The sequence below is a fragment of the Bacillus rossius genome (genome assembly GCF_032445375.1).
Source record: "Bacillus rossius redtenbacheri isolate Brsri chromosome 4 unlocalized genomic scaffold, Brsri_v3 Brsri_v3_scf4_2, whole genome shotgun sequence".
NCBI lineage: Eukaryota > Metazoa > Arthropoda > Insecta > Phasmatodea > Bacillidae > Bacillus > Bacillus rossius.
In genome coordinates this window covers 35030284-35043243 of record NW_026962011.1, presented here as the reverse complement: position 1 = coordinate 35043243, position 12960 = coordinate 35030284, and the positions used below count along the sequence as shown (strand labels likewise).

Below are 12960 nucleotides of genomic sequence, written 5' to 3'. Positions count from 1 at the left end.
ATTTCTTTTTATGACTATAAATTACAACATCATTAAAGGACAGTTGCACTACCATAAAGTTTACTTTGGCACACAAATACGCTTTTTAACATCACCCGATGTTCGCGAAAGTTAATATTTACTGATCGATCGCGCGGGTCCGCCATCTTTTCGAGATTTCTGACAGCAGCACATTTCCGTTCCAATCGACTTTTCGTTCCACTCAACGAAATTACTCCTATAAAATATGTGTTATACCGGGAGCTAAGATGTTTCCACGTCAAAAACTAGAAGAAAAAAATTCGGTTCACGAACGCGAGCTTTTGCATCGACCACACCAAGTTACGCACAGGCAGACCAGGAGGTGAACACGCACCACTAGTTTCCTCTACTGAGTTTTAACAAATCTTAATTCGTGAGTATTTCATTTAGTACGTCGAATGCAGAGGCGGATCCATAAAAAAAAGAGAGGAGGGCACGTGTGCTTCCCCTCCTCCCATCCTTTGCAGGGCCGTAATATATCCAATGGATAAACAAACTTCTTAGGTAAATTTTGGGTTATTTTTGCGGTAAATATTTATGAAAGACGGGCGTATCTCTGCGTATTAATATCTTGGTCTGTATCTGATATTTAGACATAGGGTCTCGTTCCCCATACATTACTGGGGAGTGTATGTTCGGACTGCTATACCCAGAAGTGTGCCCCGCCTGGCCTCGAACGACTGACCTGCGACCCATCCCAGTGTCGTCCGCCGTCCAGCGCTCCGTGTCTGCTCCGGGACTGCTGGCAGTTTGGGTCAGCCGCGCCTCGAGGTCAGCTCCAAGAGAGCGCCGGCAGCGGCAGTTCGCGGCAGACTAAGCAGACCGCGCCCGGTGAAAGCCGTGTCCAGGGAAAGGGGGGGAGGGAGAATCTCTGTCTTGCTCGCGTGGTTTTTGTGACCACCCCCTCCGGGTCGGGAGACTCTCGCCTCTGACCATTGTCTTTCGTTTCCGCGCGCGGCGCCCGTGCTCGTGTGACGAGTCTCCCTCCCTCCCTCCGCCCTTCATCCCGACGACGTCTCTCTCCTCGGCATTCTTCCGCGCTGTGTCCTCCCGCGCGACGCCCGCAGACACTCCGTCCCCATTTTAAGAAGCTAAATCAAACTTCAGCTCGAGCCAGGGCCGGTGAAAGGTAAATTGGCGCCGCCCCCCCCCCCCCCAACCCCCCCTCCCCCACCGGACACCCCAAAAAAAAATTTCTCTTGCCTCAAAATGCATCACGTAACCTTAAGATTTTGTCAACAATCAAACGTAAGTAGGCTTGTTTTTTTTTTTTCTTTTTTACTTATTACAAATCATAAACAGGTCACCGTGGACTTTAAATAATTACTTATATCAATATAAACATTCCAAACTGTTACAAAAATCCATTTACATCTAGTTTCAATAATCGTTAAACATATTATATCAGCTGTTATGTGTCGTGCTGCGCCGCCCCCAGCCACTTGTCGCTCTGGGCGGTTGCCTAGTTCGCCTGTATGGAAGCGCCGGCCCTGGCTCGAGCTGTTTCAATAGCAAGTGAATTTGAAGCGGCTTATTACTTGCCAAGTACAAGTTAACAATCACAACGACTATTACCGAAAGTATTATTTGGAAAATTAAATAATTAACCGGTTTATCTTTTACGTGTCCGAATTCTGAGAACCAAACATCGGACGACGACGGACAGTCGGGGCGGCAGGATGTTCTCCCGGAGAGGGTGTCTCCTCGGGGGCGGAGTTCGCTAGGAGTTCTCAGGAGAGCCCTCGTTTAGTCCTGCGAACCTCAAATAATCTAGAATGTTTGGGTGGTCGACCAGCAAATGTGGCCGAATTCCTATGACGTCAATATTACGTCACTTCCTGGCACTGGAGAGTTTTTTTTTTTAATTACACTGCAACACTTTTTTTTGGCTGCCGTCCGGCGGGTGGCCTATACCTCAGGCCTCATCCGCAGCGCCGGTAGTCTACCTCCCAGGCTTCACAGTCGCTAAGCAGAATAAAAAAAAAAAAGACCAACAATAACATTTAAAAAATGTTGTGACGGAAAATTGAATAGTATAAAATTCTCGTTTAAATTTTAAATATTTGTTATGTATTGAGAACTTAGGCTGCACCCGAATTGTATGCAAATGATGTTATAAAATTTACTGTATTATTTAATAATGTATAAAATAGTAAAATTATGTTCTTAAATAAATATATCAGTCATTGGGTCTTTAACCTTTACAGGTAGATTATAAGTTTTTTCAGGAACGAAATAAAAATCATTATTTTAAAAAAAATTGCTGGGTGACGAAACGGTCGGACGACAAAGAATTAATTATGTGGAGATGTGGAAATATAAAACCCGTTTGAGATGTGATTATCACTGTAAGTTATTTTTCACTGAATTTGGGGCTGGTCGCTTGTCGTTGACCGCGGGGTCCATCAGAGACGGTAAGCACGGAACGAGAGACCAGGGTTGTCGGGGGGGTAGTGTCTGCTGAGACCCGCGGTAAGGAGCCAGCCCGCAGTTAGGCCAGGCCAGGGGTCAGCGGCTATCCTCCCCTCCTCCCCTCCGAGCCGCGCTGCCGCGGCCCAATCACAGCCCCGCACTCGCCCGGGGGGCTTCTTGTTTTAATAATAATATAATTAATGATTTAGGCTTTCTTGTTTTACCAGTAGAGCTCTACTAATGATTACCGTATGTATTCATTTTTACATTTACGTGTTTTTTTTTTTTTTTGTTCCTCAAGCAGCCTTCATTTTTAAGACTTTATTTTGAAAATGTGAATAAAATATGTTTATTTTATCTCGTTTTTTATTGTCTTCAAATTTCATGTAGGTACAAGGGGGGGGGGGGTGTGGGGGGACATGTTGCTGCTCTCTCTCTAAAAAAAAATAATGGAGGATCTGTTTACTTGATATTTGGGTCATCTCACTCGAAAGTCTGCGACCCCTGGGCTAGGGTGATTTCGGGGTGAATCACGGGAAACAGACGTCGATATTTTCCGAATCGGTAATCAGAACCCGCGTCGTCTGGACTGCGAGTGTGTCGCCGCTGCTACACCTCGCCCCGTGGGCCCCGACGGCGCGCACGACAAGACACGACACGACTTGTCATAAGCTTTTGGACATACGCCATTGCTAAGCACATGTATGTCTGTAGAAGAAAACTACCAAAAAAAACGTAAATGAAAAAAACACAAATTAATTTTTAAAAAAATTGCTTAATTTGTTGTTTTTTTCATTTGTGTTTTTTTGTAGTTTTCTTCTACCGACATACCTACATGTGCTTAGCAATGGCGTATGTCCCAAATCTTATAACAAGTCATGCAGTCCCATTGCACAAATCTTTCAAATGTAATAAGACGAAACGGCTTGACGTGCTGTACGATAGCAGTTGCCTTGCGTGCGTGCGCACACGAGAGCGATGCACGCGGGATCACACGCGGCACAGACTCGAGGCGACCCACGTCGAGCGACTGACAGCTCCACAACTCCGTCCCGGAGCAGACTGTCCGGTGGCTGCGCGTGTTCTGCGCGTGCGCGCGAGTGTGGAACAGTTCGTCGACAAAAGGCATGCCGTAGTGCGTTTATAACTGACTAGTTAGAAATACCTGTTTTTAATTTTCACTCGTGATTACAATTTGAGCAAAATATTCACTTGTGAAATATGTTTATTGAATGTGTATTTTATGCATGTGTGTAAATATAATCTGTAATGCGGTGGCATATGCCACTATGTACACTTTTGGGCAAAATGTACTTTTGACCATAAGCTTGACCACCCTTTGACATTTTTTTTTCTAGTGGTATACAACACTAAGCTCTGCGATGTGTAAAAAATTCATATATTTTGGGTTAAAATAATTTGAGTAAATAAGTGAAGTGCTATTTAAAATTATTTTAACTGCTCTCATGAAACATTTAGTTTTTTTTACATGGTGTCTTATTACTCCGAAGTTCAGATACATACACACACATATACATACATATATATATATATCTTATTACTCCGAAGTTCAGATACATACACACACACACACACACACACATATATATATATATATATATATATACACACGTGCGCGCGCGCGAACTGTGGTGTGTGTATCCCTCGCAGGGGCGTAATACACAGTTGTGACGTTTCTGCTCAAGCATGTGTCAAAAACATATCCGCCTGGATCCACGCAGGATCTTTCACGTGGGACTCTTTCTCTCTATTTCTCTCCCTTCCTACCTATCCCCCCCTCCTCTCCTATCTCTATCTCAGTGTTTTACACTGCGTATGGACATTTTTTTGTGGGGAGGGGGAGAGGGGGCTAGTTCAATGCTATAGCGTTCTCAGCGCGTGACCCGCATCGCGCGAAGCGTCCTTGACGTAGTATCGGCAGGAATCCCGTCCCGACGCCCTTCGCCTTGCTTCTCCAAAGGCGGCCCGAATATGGGCTGCCTGCTGAGCTTTCTCCCGCGATGATTGTTGCATGCATATTCAACTTTCCAGGAATACCGGTCCGGTCGGTCGGTGCTCGCCAACCGCCCTTGCGCCGCCAAGCCAGCGAGAACCGGGTTACATCTTCCCCCCACCACCAATCCCCCCCGGGGGTCAGCGGGATGAAAGTTCCGCGTGGTAATTGCACGGTTCCGGCGGTCGAAAGTTTCGTGTTGAACATCGGACTAGTTTGATTGATGGTAGGCGTGCAATTTTTGGCTTGGTTTGGCTGGGTTACTTCACAGCTATTCACCGTACCAATTTTGGTGAAGGGGGGGAGGGGGGACTGGTGGTGCCCCTATACTTTGTGGGGCCGTCGGCTATTTACTTTTTTGGAGGCCCTCCCTCGGAAAATTCGAAAAATTTACTTTTTCAAACATTTTAAACCCAACCTGGAACTTAAAATCCCTTGATATGTTGATGTTCCTTTCTGATAAATTATCATCAGATCAGGTTTATAAAGCTTAAGATTCAATTTTCCTGTAACATAACATCATTTTATGTGGTAATAAAAATCTTTGAGTTTTTTTTTTCTTATGCGAAATCTTAAATTGAAAACGCAGTAAGTTACACGTTATTAAAATCCTAATTTTCCTCTTCCCATATTTCTAACAGACACTGAACGAACAAAAGTCAATAACAATGAAGCGCGCCGGCATGCGCGACGCTCGCTGCGTAGTGCAGCTACGGCATTTGAGCGGAGACCGGAACAGTAAACATGGCGGAGAAATGAAGATGACGTAATTAAAGTCCCTTTATTGCTTTCAAGAATATGTACCCGGTGTTCCATGCCTAAAAATTACTCTCAAAATACGCTTTTTTTTAAAGACATTTTACACCATTCTATAAATACAGTAAAAAACAAAAACCTTAAAACAGGACTACTGATCCGTCCTCATGGCTTCCTTAAATTCTTTCCGTGAAGAAGTCAGCAGTCACGTGAGTCGGTTCGGGGAACTGGACTCGAACCCACTGCCTTCGCCCCGAAAGCGACGTACGTCGGCGAACACAGCCACCGAGAATTACTCGACGCATTTGTGTCGTTTTCGTGAGACCGATCACGAGTTCTATACAGATCGAATCATCTGTAGGAGGATGTTAGAACGTGTCCGACTTTTAACTTGGGCCTAACGTGTCGGTGACGGCGAGGTCATTAGAGACGGACAAACGCAACCACGCAATTCAAGGAAACTGGGGAGTAAATCGGCCACTGCCTGTAATACAAGGAACCATCGACACCAGGAAAAACTGCAATCAGGATGGCAGAACCCGAGTATTTCTTTGTGCATTTGTTTTTATTAATAAATAGTTGCTAGCAGCTGGCAGAAGGTACCTTTACATCGGAACATTTGTGGGTAGCGGCTCAAGTACGCATGCGCAGACTTTTCACAGTTTATTACATGGTTGTATTTACAGACCCAAAAAAAAAAAAAAATGTAAGGGCCAAACTTTGGTTGAAGAGTTTTGGTTTTGGCCATAGCCCATCGGGCATGTACGAAATAAGGTGTTCGGGTGTGCAAGGTAAAGGAAATCAATTTCATTATGTAGACTATAAGGTCGCCGGTTTACGGTGGGAAACACGGAAAAATCAAGAAAACGTGTTTTCTCTACGGTAATGTCATGGGTCGGGACATTGAGGTGTGCAACACGTCTTCTACGCCAACTCCAAAGGGGTTGGTGACTCGGTGAAGCGCTGTGTCACAACGTCTCCAGCACCACTGCGCCACCTAGCTTCATAATGGCTGGTATTTGAACCTGGAAGGAATGTCTGATGAACGAGTGACGGGGCTCGCTTGTCTGTCGACTGTGGAGTCTGCCAGACGGGCGACGCTACTGGCCTGGTTCGGACCCCGGGCCCGGTTCTGGAGGGAGAGCGTGTTGCTGGCAGGAATGCAGGTCCTTATCTGCCCCGACGATCGGAGAGGATGCAGGCCGGAACGAGCTGCGCTGGAGTACTTCCGGCGGTGCATGTTGGTGACGTCACACTCTAGCCTGGAAGTGTTGGTTGTGCGATGTTGTTAACTCTTGCGCGACTGTTGCTTAGGGCTTTAGACCCTAGATGACAAACTGCTGCCATTGCTCAGACCAACAATTTAGACTTGTGCGTAGGTTGTTTCACGTCTACTTTTATTTTGAATGTTTTTATTTTATTTTAGTTATTGCCTTTCTTTTAATTAAAGCACGCAAAGAATAACGCCTTACCATTTTGTACTCGTCTTAATTATAATTATATTGTTTGGATGAAAAATGACCCTAATTTCTGATTGTTTGGTGTGGTGGTCTTCGCGGCTACCTGGGTTCCCAGGCAGTTGCCCCTTTCCGCCGTCTCCTCCCTGACGTTCTCAATCGCTGATTGGCTGATCAGAGGGAGACAGACATATTCCTCCGTGCGGTAGCGATAGGTCGCAGCTAGGTTCCAGGTTCAGAGTCCCGGGCAAGGCATGAGTTTAAATTTGCATCGTCTGTGTCCGTCACAATACGTCATGGTCAGGATGCAACGTAAAGTGGTGAGGCGCGTAGACTGAAATCCGGAGTTGCCAGGTTTCATCCCATTCCGGTCATCCTGATTTCGTTCTTTTAACACGTTTTCCCGAAATTACTTTCGGGAAATGCTGTTATGGTGTCCGACTATAGTCCATACTGTTGTGGTACCCGGCTACAGACCATGCTGTTTTGGTATCTGACTTCAGCCCATGCTGTTATGGTACCTGGTTAGCCCAATGCTATTGTGATACCCTACTACAGCCCTCGCTGTTGTTGTACCTGACTACAGCCCATGCTGTTGTGGTACCCGACTACAGCCCATGCTTTTATGGTACCTGACTGTAGCCCATGGACCGATTCCTTCCACGGTATCGTAGATTTGTGTCGTGTGTTGCCCTCTGTGAGTCCCTCGCTGTTGACAAAACGCGAACCTCAATCCAAAAATGGCCAAGTGTGGCGTGGAAGTGTGGCTTCCCCGTGGTGCCAGGCGGGAGCGAGCCACTCCTGGAACTGGAGGACGCGGCAATGAAAGTGGACGGAGCCGCTGGAACCGGTCCGCCTCTTCGCCACAGCGGCTGAACCCTGACCCCCGGGGGTCGCCGGCGCGCCCTGCCGCGGCTCCGACCCGAGGGGAGAACCACAAACCACACGGAAAAATTTTTTTGGAAGTGAAACTTTTTCACAGCCGGTGGAGTTAATGCGGATGTCTCGTAGAGGCGTAACTCGAAGTGTCAAGGTTCAAACCTGTGGTGTTTGGAGGCGGGGAGGGAGATTAATGAATAAAGTAGAGCCGGGCAGCTGTAAACTTGGACTCGCAATGATTCGTCGCCGAGCCGTCAAATACTCTCCCATTTCGATGCTGCCAACAGACTAGAAAGCTTAAATAACAGTGAAAATTTATCTTGCGTAGATATACTGTATTAATCATTAATTTTGTTTTTGGTCTGATATTTGGTAAAATAAGTTCATTTGTCAAAAATGTGTAGGTTAATAACATTTATCGGAAGCCGCTAAACAAATAAACATACTTAAAAACCTTTTAAGATAGTAAAGGTTGCTGGCATCATTAGGTATCTTTGCTACCATTTTGGAGGTTAGTTCATCCGTCCGCTCGTCGAAAGTTAAAGCTTGGTGAGGTGTTTACAGACTGACGGGTGGAATTTTACGGGCCATCTGATTGGCTGCTAGTCACGCGGATGAGACGTATCATTGTGAGGTCAAACTTAAGACTAGCTGTTGGTTCTACGTTGCCAAGTTTTCTTACAGTTGTTAGTTTTACCATTCAAGTGGATTATTAATGTGTGAAGTTTTACTTCTAACCCGTGTGGCGATCACGCACCTATTTTTTTTTCTCGGAGAGGTCGGGCAACCTTAAAAAGTGTTTGTGTTAGAGAGGCGGAACGATATGTGACACTCCTTGTTGCATGTAGTGCGGTTTCGCCTCTTAAGGCTCATTCCATAATATTGCTTAAAAACAGAAACGTATCCGGGTCCGCTATATATTTGCTTTTCGCTATCCGTCTGCCGCTTCCAAAGTACACGGAAACGCGTAACAAATTACAACCAATGAGATTGAATTTCACAGTTCAAAAAAATTATTTAAATAAAAAAACTGAAACATGATAACCTTACACGGTCAGGTTTCACACGTATAATAAAAGTAAACCTCAAAGTTATGATAATACAAAATATTCTTGTATCGGAAACAAGTTTTAAGGTATTTAAAACGTAAACTAACCTGGCTGCCACCGCTGCCAAATACTTATTATTGCATTATATATTGTAACATATATTAACTAGTTAAAAAACTCAAAAGATTGCTAGCTGAATTTTTTATACTATTACAAAAAAATTTGCGATCCCAAATAATTTATGTTTCAGCATCTTCATAAATGAACAGTATTTATAAAAATAAAACCAATAACACCAAAATGTGTTTTTTTTTTTTTTTTTAATTATGTGGGTTAGAATAATAACTGTAAAACCTTGTCTTATGTAGACCTACTCTGGAAGATCACCAAACACCTGGGATCACGCAGCGGCAACTGAGCGACGTGGTGTGTGCCTGTGTTCCCAGGCCAGCAGCAAGTCCAGCAGCAGTGGCGGCCCGCCCCAGCCCTACTACATGACGCACTCGTACCCCCCGGGGGGTCCCGGGGCCCCGGCGACCCTCCCGCGAGGGGGCCCGCTGCTCAGGGCCTACTCCCCCGCCGTGGTGCCGCCCGTACCCGCCGAGAGGATCAAGACTCTGCCCCAGACAGGTGAGCTCCCGCCGGCCGGCACTTCCTTTCAAAATGTTCTGGACTTTGGTCGCAGGGGAAAAAAATTAACTTGCCTTTTTAGGACTGCAATACAAAGTTAAAGAGGTTTTTAAATATTTCAAGATTTTTTGCAATTTAATTTGATATTATTAATTGTTTGTAACATTCTAAATCTGTGATTGGTGATGTTTCGTGGTGAATAAACATAGGTAAAAATTGGACATAGTTAGCCAGTAAGCTTTAAGTTTGCTGAGAATAATTGTATAACGTGGAGAACGTAGTTTATTATATCTGTTGGGCTTTTTTATGACCTACCAGGGGCTTAGGCAGTGGGGAGATAGGAGAGATATATTCCTCCTTTCCCCTCCAAAACCTAAAATGTTTTATGTTTCTCACCAACATGAAAAAATAATTTGAAAGCAAACAGCTGGCCAAGTGGTCCCGGGCACTCCCTCGAAGTATAATGCTGCATATGCTCCTGCTAACTTTTGTATCAATCACATTTCTTGTTTCTCTCTCCCCCCCCCCCCCCCTCCCTCCTTTTCCCAAATGTGTGATGGTTCACTTGCATGATTAGACAACAATATATTTATAAGATAATTGATTGTTTTAATATTTCCCAACTGGCTATGGCTCAAATAAATAGCCAAGTCACTGGACATACTGCAGGCTGAGAAAGAAAGTTTCTTTAGATATTTGCTGCCAGTAATCCAAGCACTACATAACTCTGAAATTGAAAAATTTAAAAGGACTCCGTTAAGTTATTTGAACTGCTTAAAGTTTCTTTAACACAAGACATTAAAAATTATATCCAAACTTTTTTTTTACTGATAAAAACGTAATGACTGCCAGTGTTTTTCACCCAAAATTTAAATTTGGTACTTGGTTTGATCCTGTCGCGACTGACTCTGATATTGTCAACACATTTCTTCAGAGAGAAAACATCAATCAAATATTAGAAGAGGAATATTGTGCTCACAAAAATGAAGCCTTTTCTGCTGATTGTTTGGATGATGACAGACATACTTCTATATAGCAGTGATGCTGATTTTTTTTTTTTTTTTTTTTTGAGAAAGTGAAATTAGACATCTTTCTGCTGATTTTTAGCTATCCACTTATTTTCAAAGTAAAAATTGCAGTATGTCTGTTTTCAGTTCCCTACCTACAGTAAGAAGCATGTTTGTAAAATTCAATACGTCTTTGCCAGTAAACATGGATGTTGAAAGATTGTTTAGTTCTGGTGGTTTGTATCTTTGACTAAATTGTAGCATCATAAGTGACAAAAACTTTAGATGCAGCTTTTGATATACCACAACAAGTAAATGGCTGTTCTCATTATGATGCAATAAAATTTATAAATAATATTGTACTTATTTTGTAATGAACTTGTAAATGGTTTTATAAACAATTAACTATGGAATTTTGTCACAAAAATTAATCTTATAAGTAATTGTATTTGTAATTTGTTACGTTCGAAGCACATTAATATTACAGATAATATGACCTACTTCCTTTAATTTTCTAATTTACCCATTTTTCATCCCCTGAGGGACGGAATATCATAATTATATGTAGTCTATGTCACTCTCCTGCCCATGTATATGCAAAAAATCATATTGATCCATTGCTACATTGCTGCATGAAAGAAGGACAAACAGACAAACACACTTTCAGTACAGCACAACCATTTGTGCCTGCTTCTTTAAGTATTTTTTTTATATCCATAATGGGTGTGCACTAAAGGGAGAACGGCAGAATAAACTAAAGTGAGACACCTTTGAGGTGAGACTCGTACATGCTCTTCATCCCTGAACATGTCATTAAACAAGACCGTGAGATGGGATACAGGAGTCGGGTTGGAGTTTGAAGCACCCAGAGAAAACCCATTGTCTCAGGGAAACATTTCCCGCTTGCAGCAAACCCCACATGAACCTGCCGGCATTCAAACATGAATGGTTTGACTATAGCAACTCCGTGACACAAGGTACCAGTGATTGCTAAATGTGTTTTCACAAGAGATCTCGGAGATTTGCTCGTGTGTTGTTAATACTAATGGCAAACGCAGATTCTTTACATGGTTGTTAATGGTATCATTGCTGTACTGAGTATGATCTGTAATGATACGTTTTAGTCTAACAGTAAACAGAAATGGATAACATGTATGTAATTGCACACCATGTAATATCGGGATATAACTGTAGTTTATGAAGATTGCAATTGTCAACAGTTGTAACATGGTTACACTATTCAGTTATAAAAAAAAGTTTATTTATTATTTATCGTCATTATTGGTGCAAAGTTAAAGCGATGTACTTTTTCCTACACTTAACCACACATTAGTTTAAACAAGATTACATATTTTAGTTTCTTTGGTATTCTTCATACATAAAGTCATTTCTGTACTTACATACTTCTGTTTATTTCATGAAACCTATTTTAAGTGTAAAACATAAGTAATTATGTATTATTATTAATGTTTAAAATCAATCTTTGGTTTGTTTTATTATTACTCTGAAGTGTTTTCGAAATTAACCTTTGTTGACTTTTGTTTGCCAGAATAAGTAGAGACTTGCATGAAAGAAGCTTGTGAATTTGGTGAATCAGTTTGCAATCTTAGAGAAGGTAGATAATGACATTTTATGGCATTGAGAACTAACGTCAGACCTGTCAAACTGCCAGGACATATAAGTGAGCAATGTCTATCTTTACTTTCCCTAATAATTTGGGGGGATTAAAAAACTAAATACATATTGTACATTCTTATATTCTTTTTTTACTTAGGATTCATCAAAATTTTTGATTTCATCAAGAGAAAAGTTTAGGGATTTAATTTTCCATAGCGAGAGTATGTGACCAAAAATAAAAATGTGTCTTTCACATAGTGTGGATGTCAGGTATGTTGACAGGTCTGATGTTACTGTTGTGGTTGTTGATAATGCTAGCTCTGAAAATCTTTACAGCAGACATTTTATGTTTAATTGCAGGCATGTAAGATAAAGGCTGTTGGTTACTCTTCATACGTTTCTTGAATTATAGCCAGTCTAATATATATGTGTGCCTATGTGATTTATTCCTTTTGTTGTAGTTTTGTTTAGGTATTGAATTGTCTATACGTGTTAAATAAAGCAAAATATAACTGCACAAGTGATAAAAAATGTATGTTTGCAGTTGAGCCAACTCTCAGATAAATTTGTGAAAATTTTCAGTTCTTAGATGTATTTGTTGAAGATGAATTTTGAACAAGTGTGGAGTTGGTACCCTTTAAAACAACTTCTGGCTGTGGCACTGTCTAAACTCCAAGATTACAAGAACTATGCCTGGTTTTAATACTAAAATGGAACATAAGGATTTCTTGTGCTACTTCAAGGCCAATAAAGCCTGATTGAAGCCTTTATCTGATAATTTGCTGTTTCTCTCTCCAGACTAGGCTGTGGTTTCGGAAGACTGTTGCTTACTGTCTTTCATTATTTTGTTGTAGTTAACGCTTCTTATGCTCTGCATGCGCTAATTATGTTTGTGTATGTTGCCAGCTGCTGAATTAATTTCCTTGCCATAAGTTTTCATTTTTTTGATGCTTAAATGTGCTACTGTCTACATACGTTTGCCGAAACATACTAACGTTGAAAATAATTTTGAACAAAAAAATAATAATTGGTTGTTGTAATAAAACATGCAAAACACAAATAATGAGCACTGTAATGTGTATAATCAGGTCTAACACTTGTTTTTCACTCAAGGCTAC

General features: G+C 42.1%; 1 protein-coding gene across 24 annotated transcripts in view; it reads left to right on the top strand.

Moving 5' to 3' along the window:
* Positions 1-12960, top strand: part of LOC134542024 (coiled-coil domain-containing protein AGAP005037) — a 713248-nt gene that overhangs the window by 650462 nt on the left and 49826 nt on the right. For all 24 annotated transcript variants that reach the window (XR_010076723.1, XM_063385862.1, XM_063385858.1 and 21 more), the window contains one exon: positions 9035-9218. Coding sequence is in view for 23 of the 24 variants with exons in the window: in XM_063385862.1 (XP_063241932.1) it covers positions 9035-9218 (184 nt within the window). In the remaining variant the exon portion in view is untranslated. The remainder of the gene's footprint in view (positions 1-9034; positions 9219-12960) is intronic.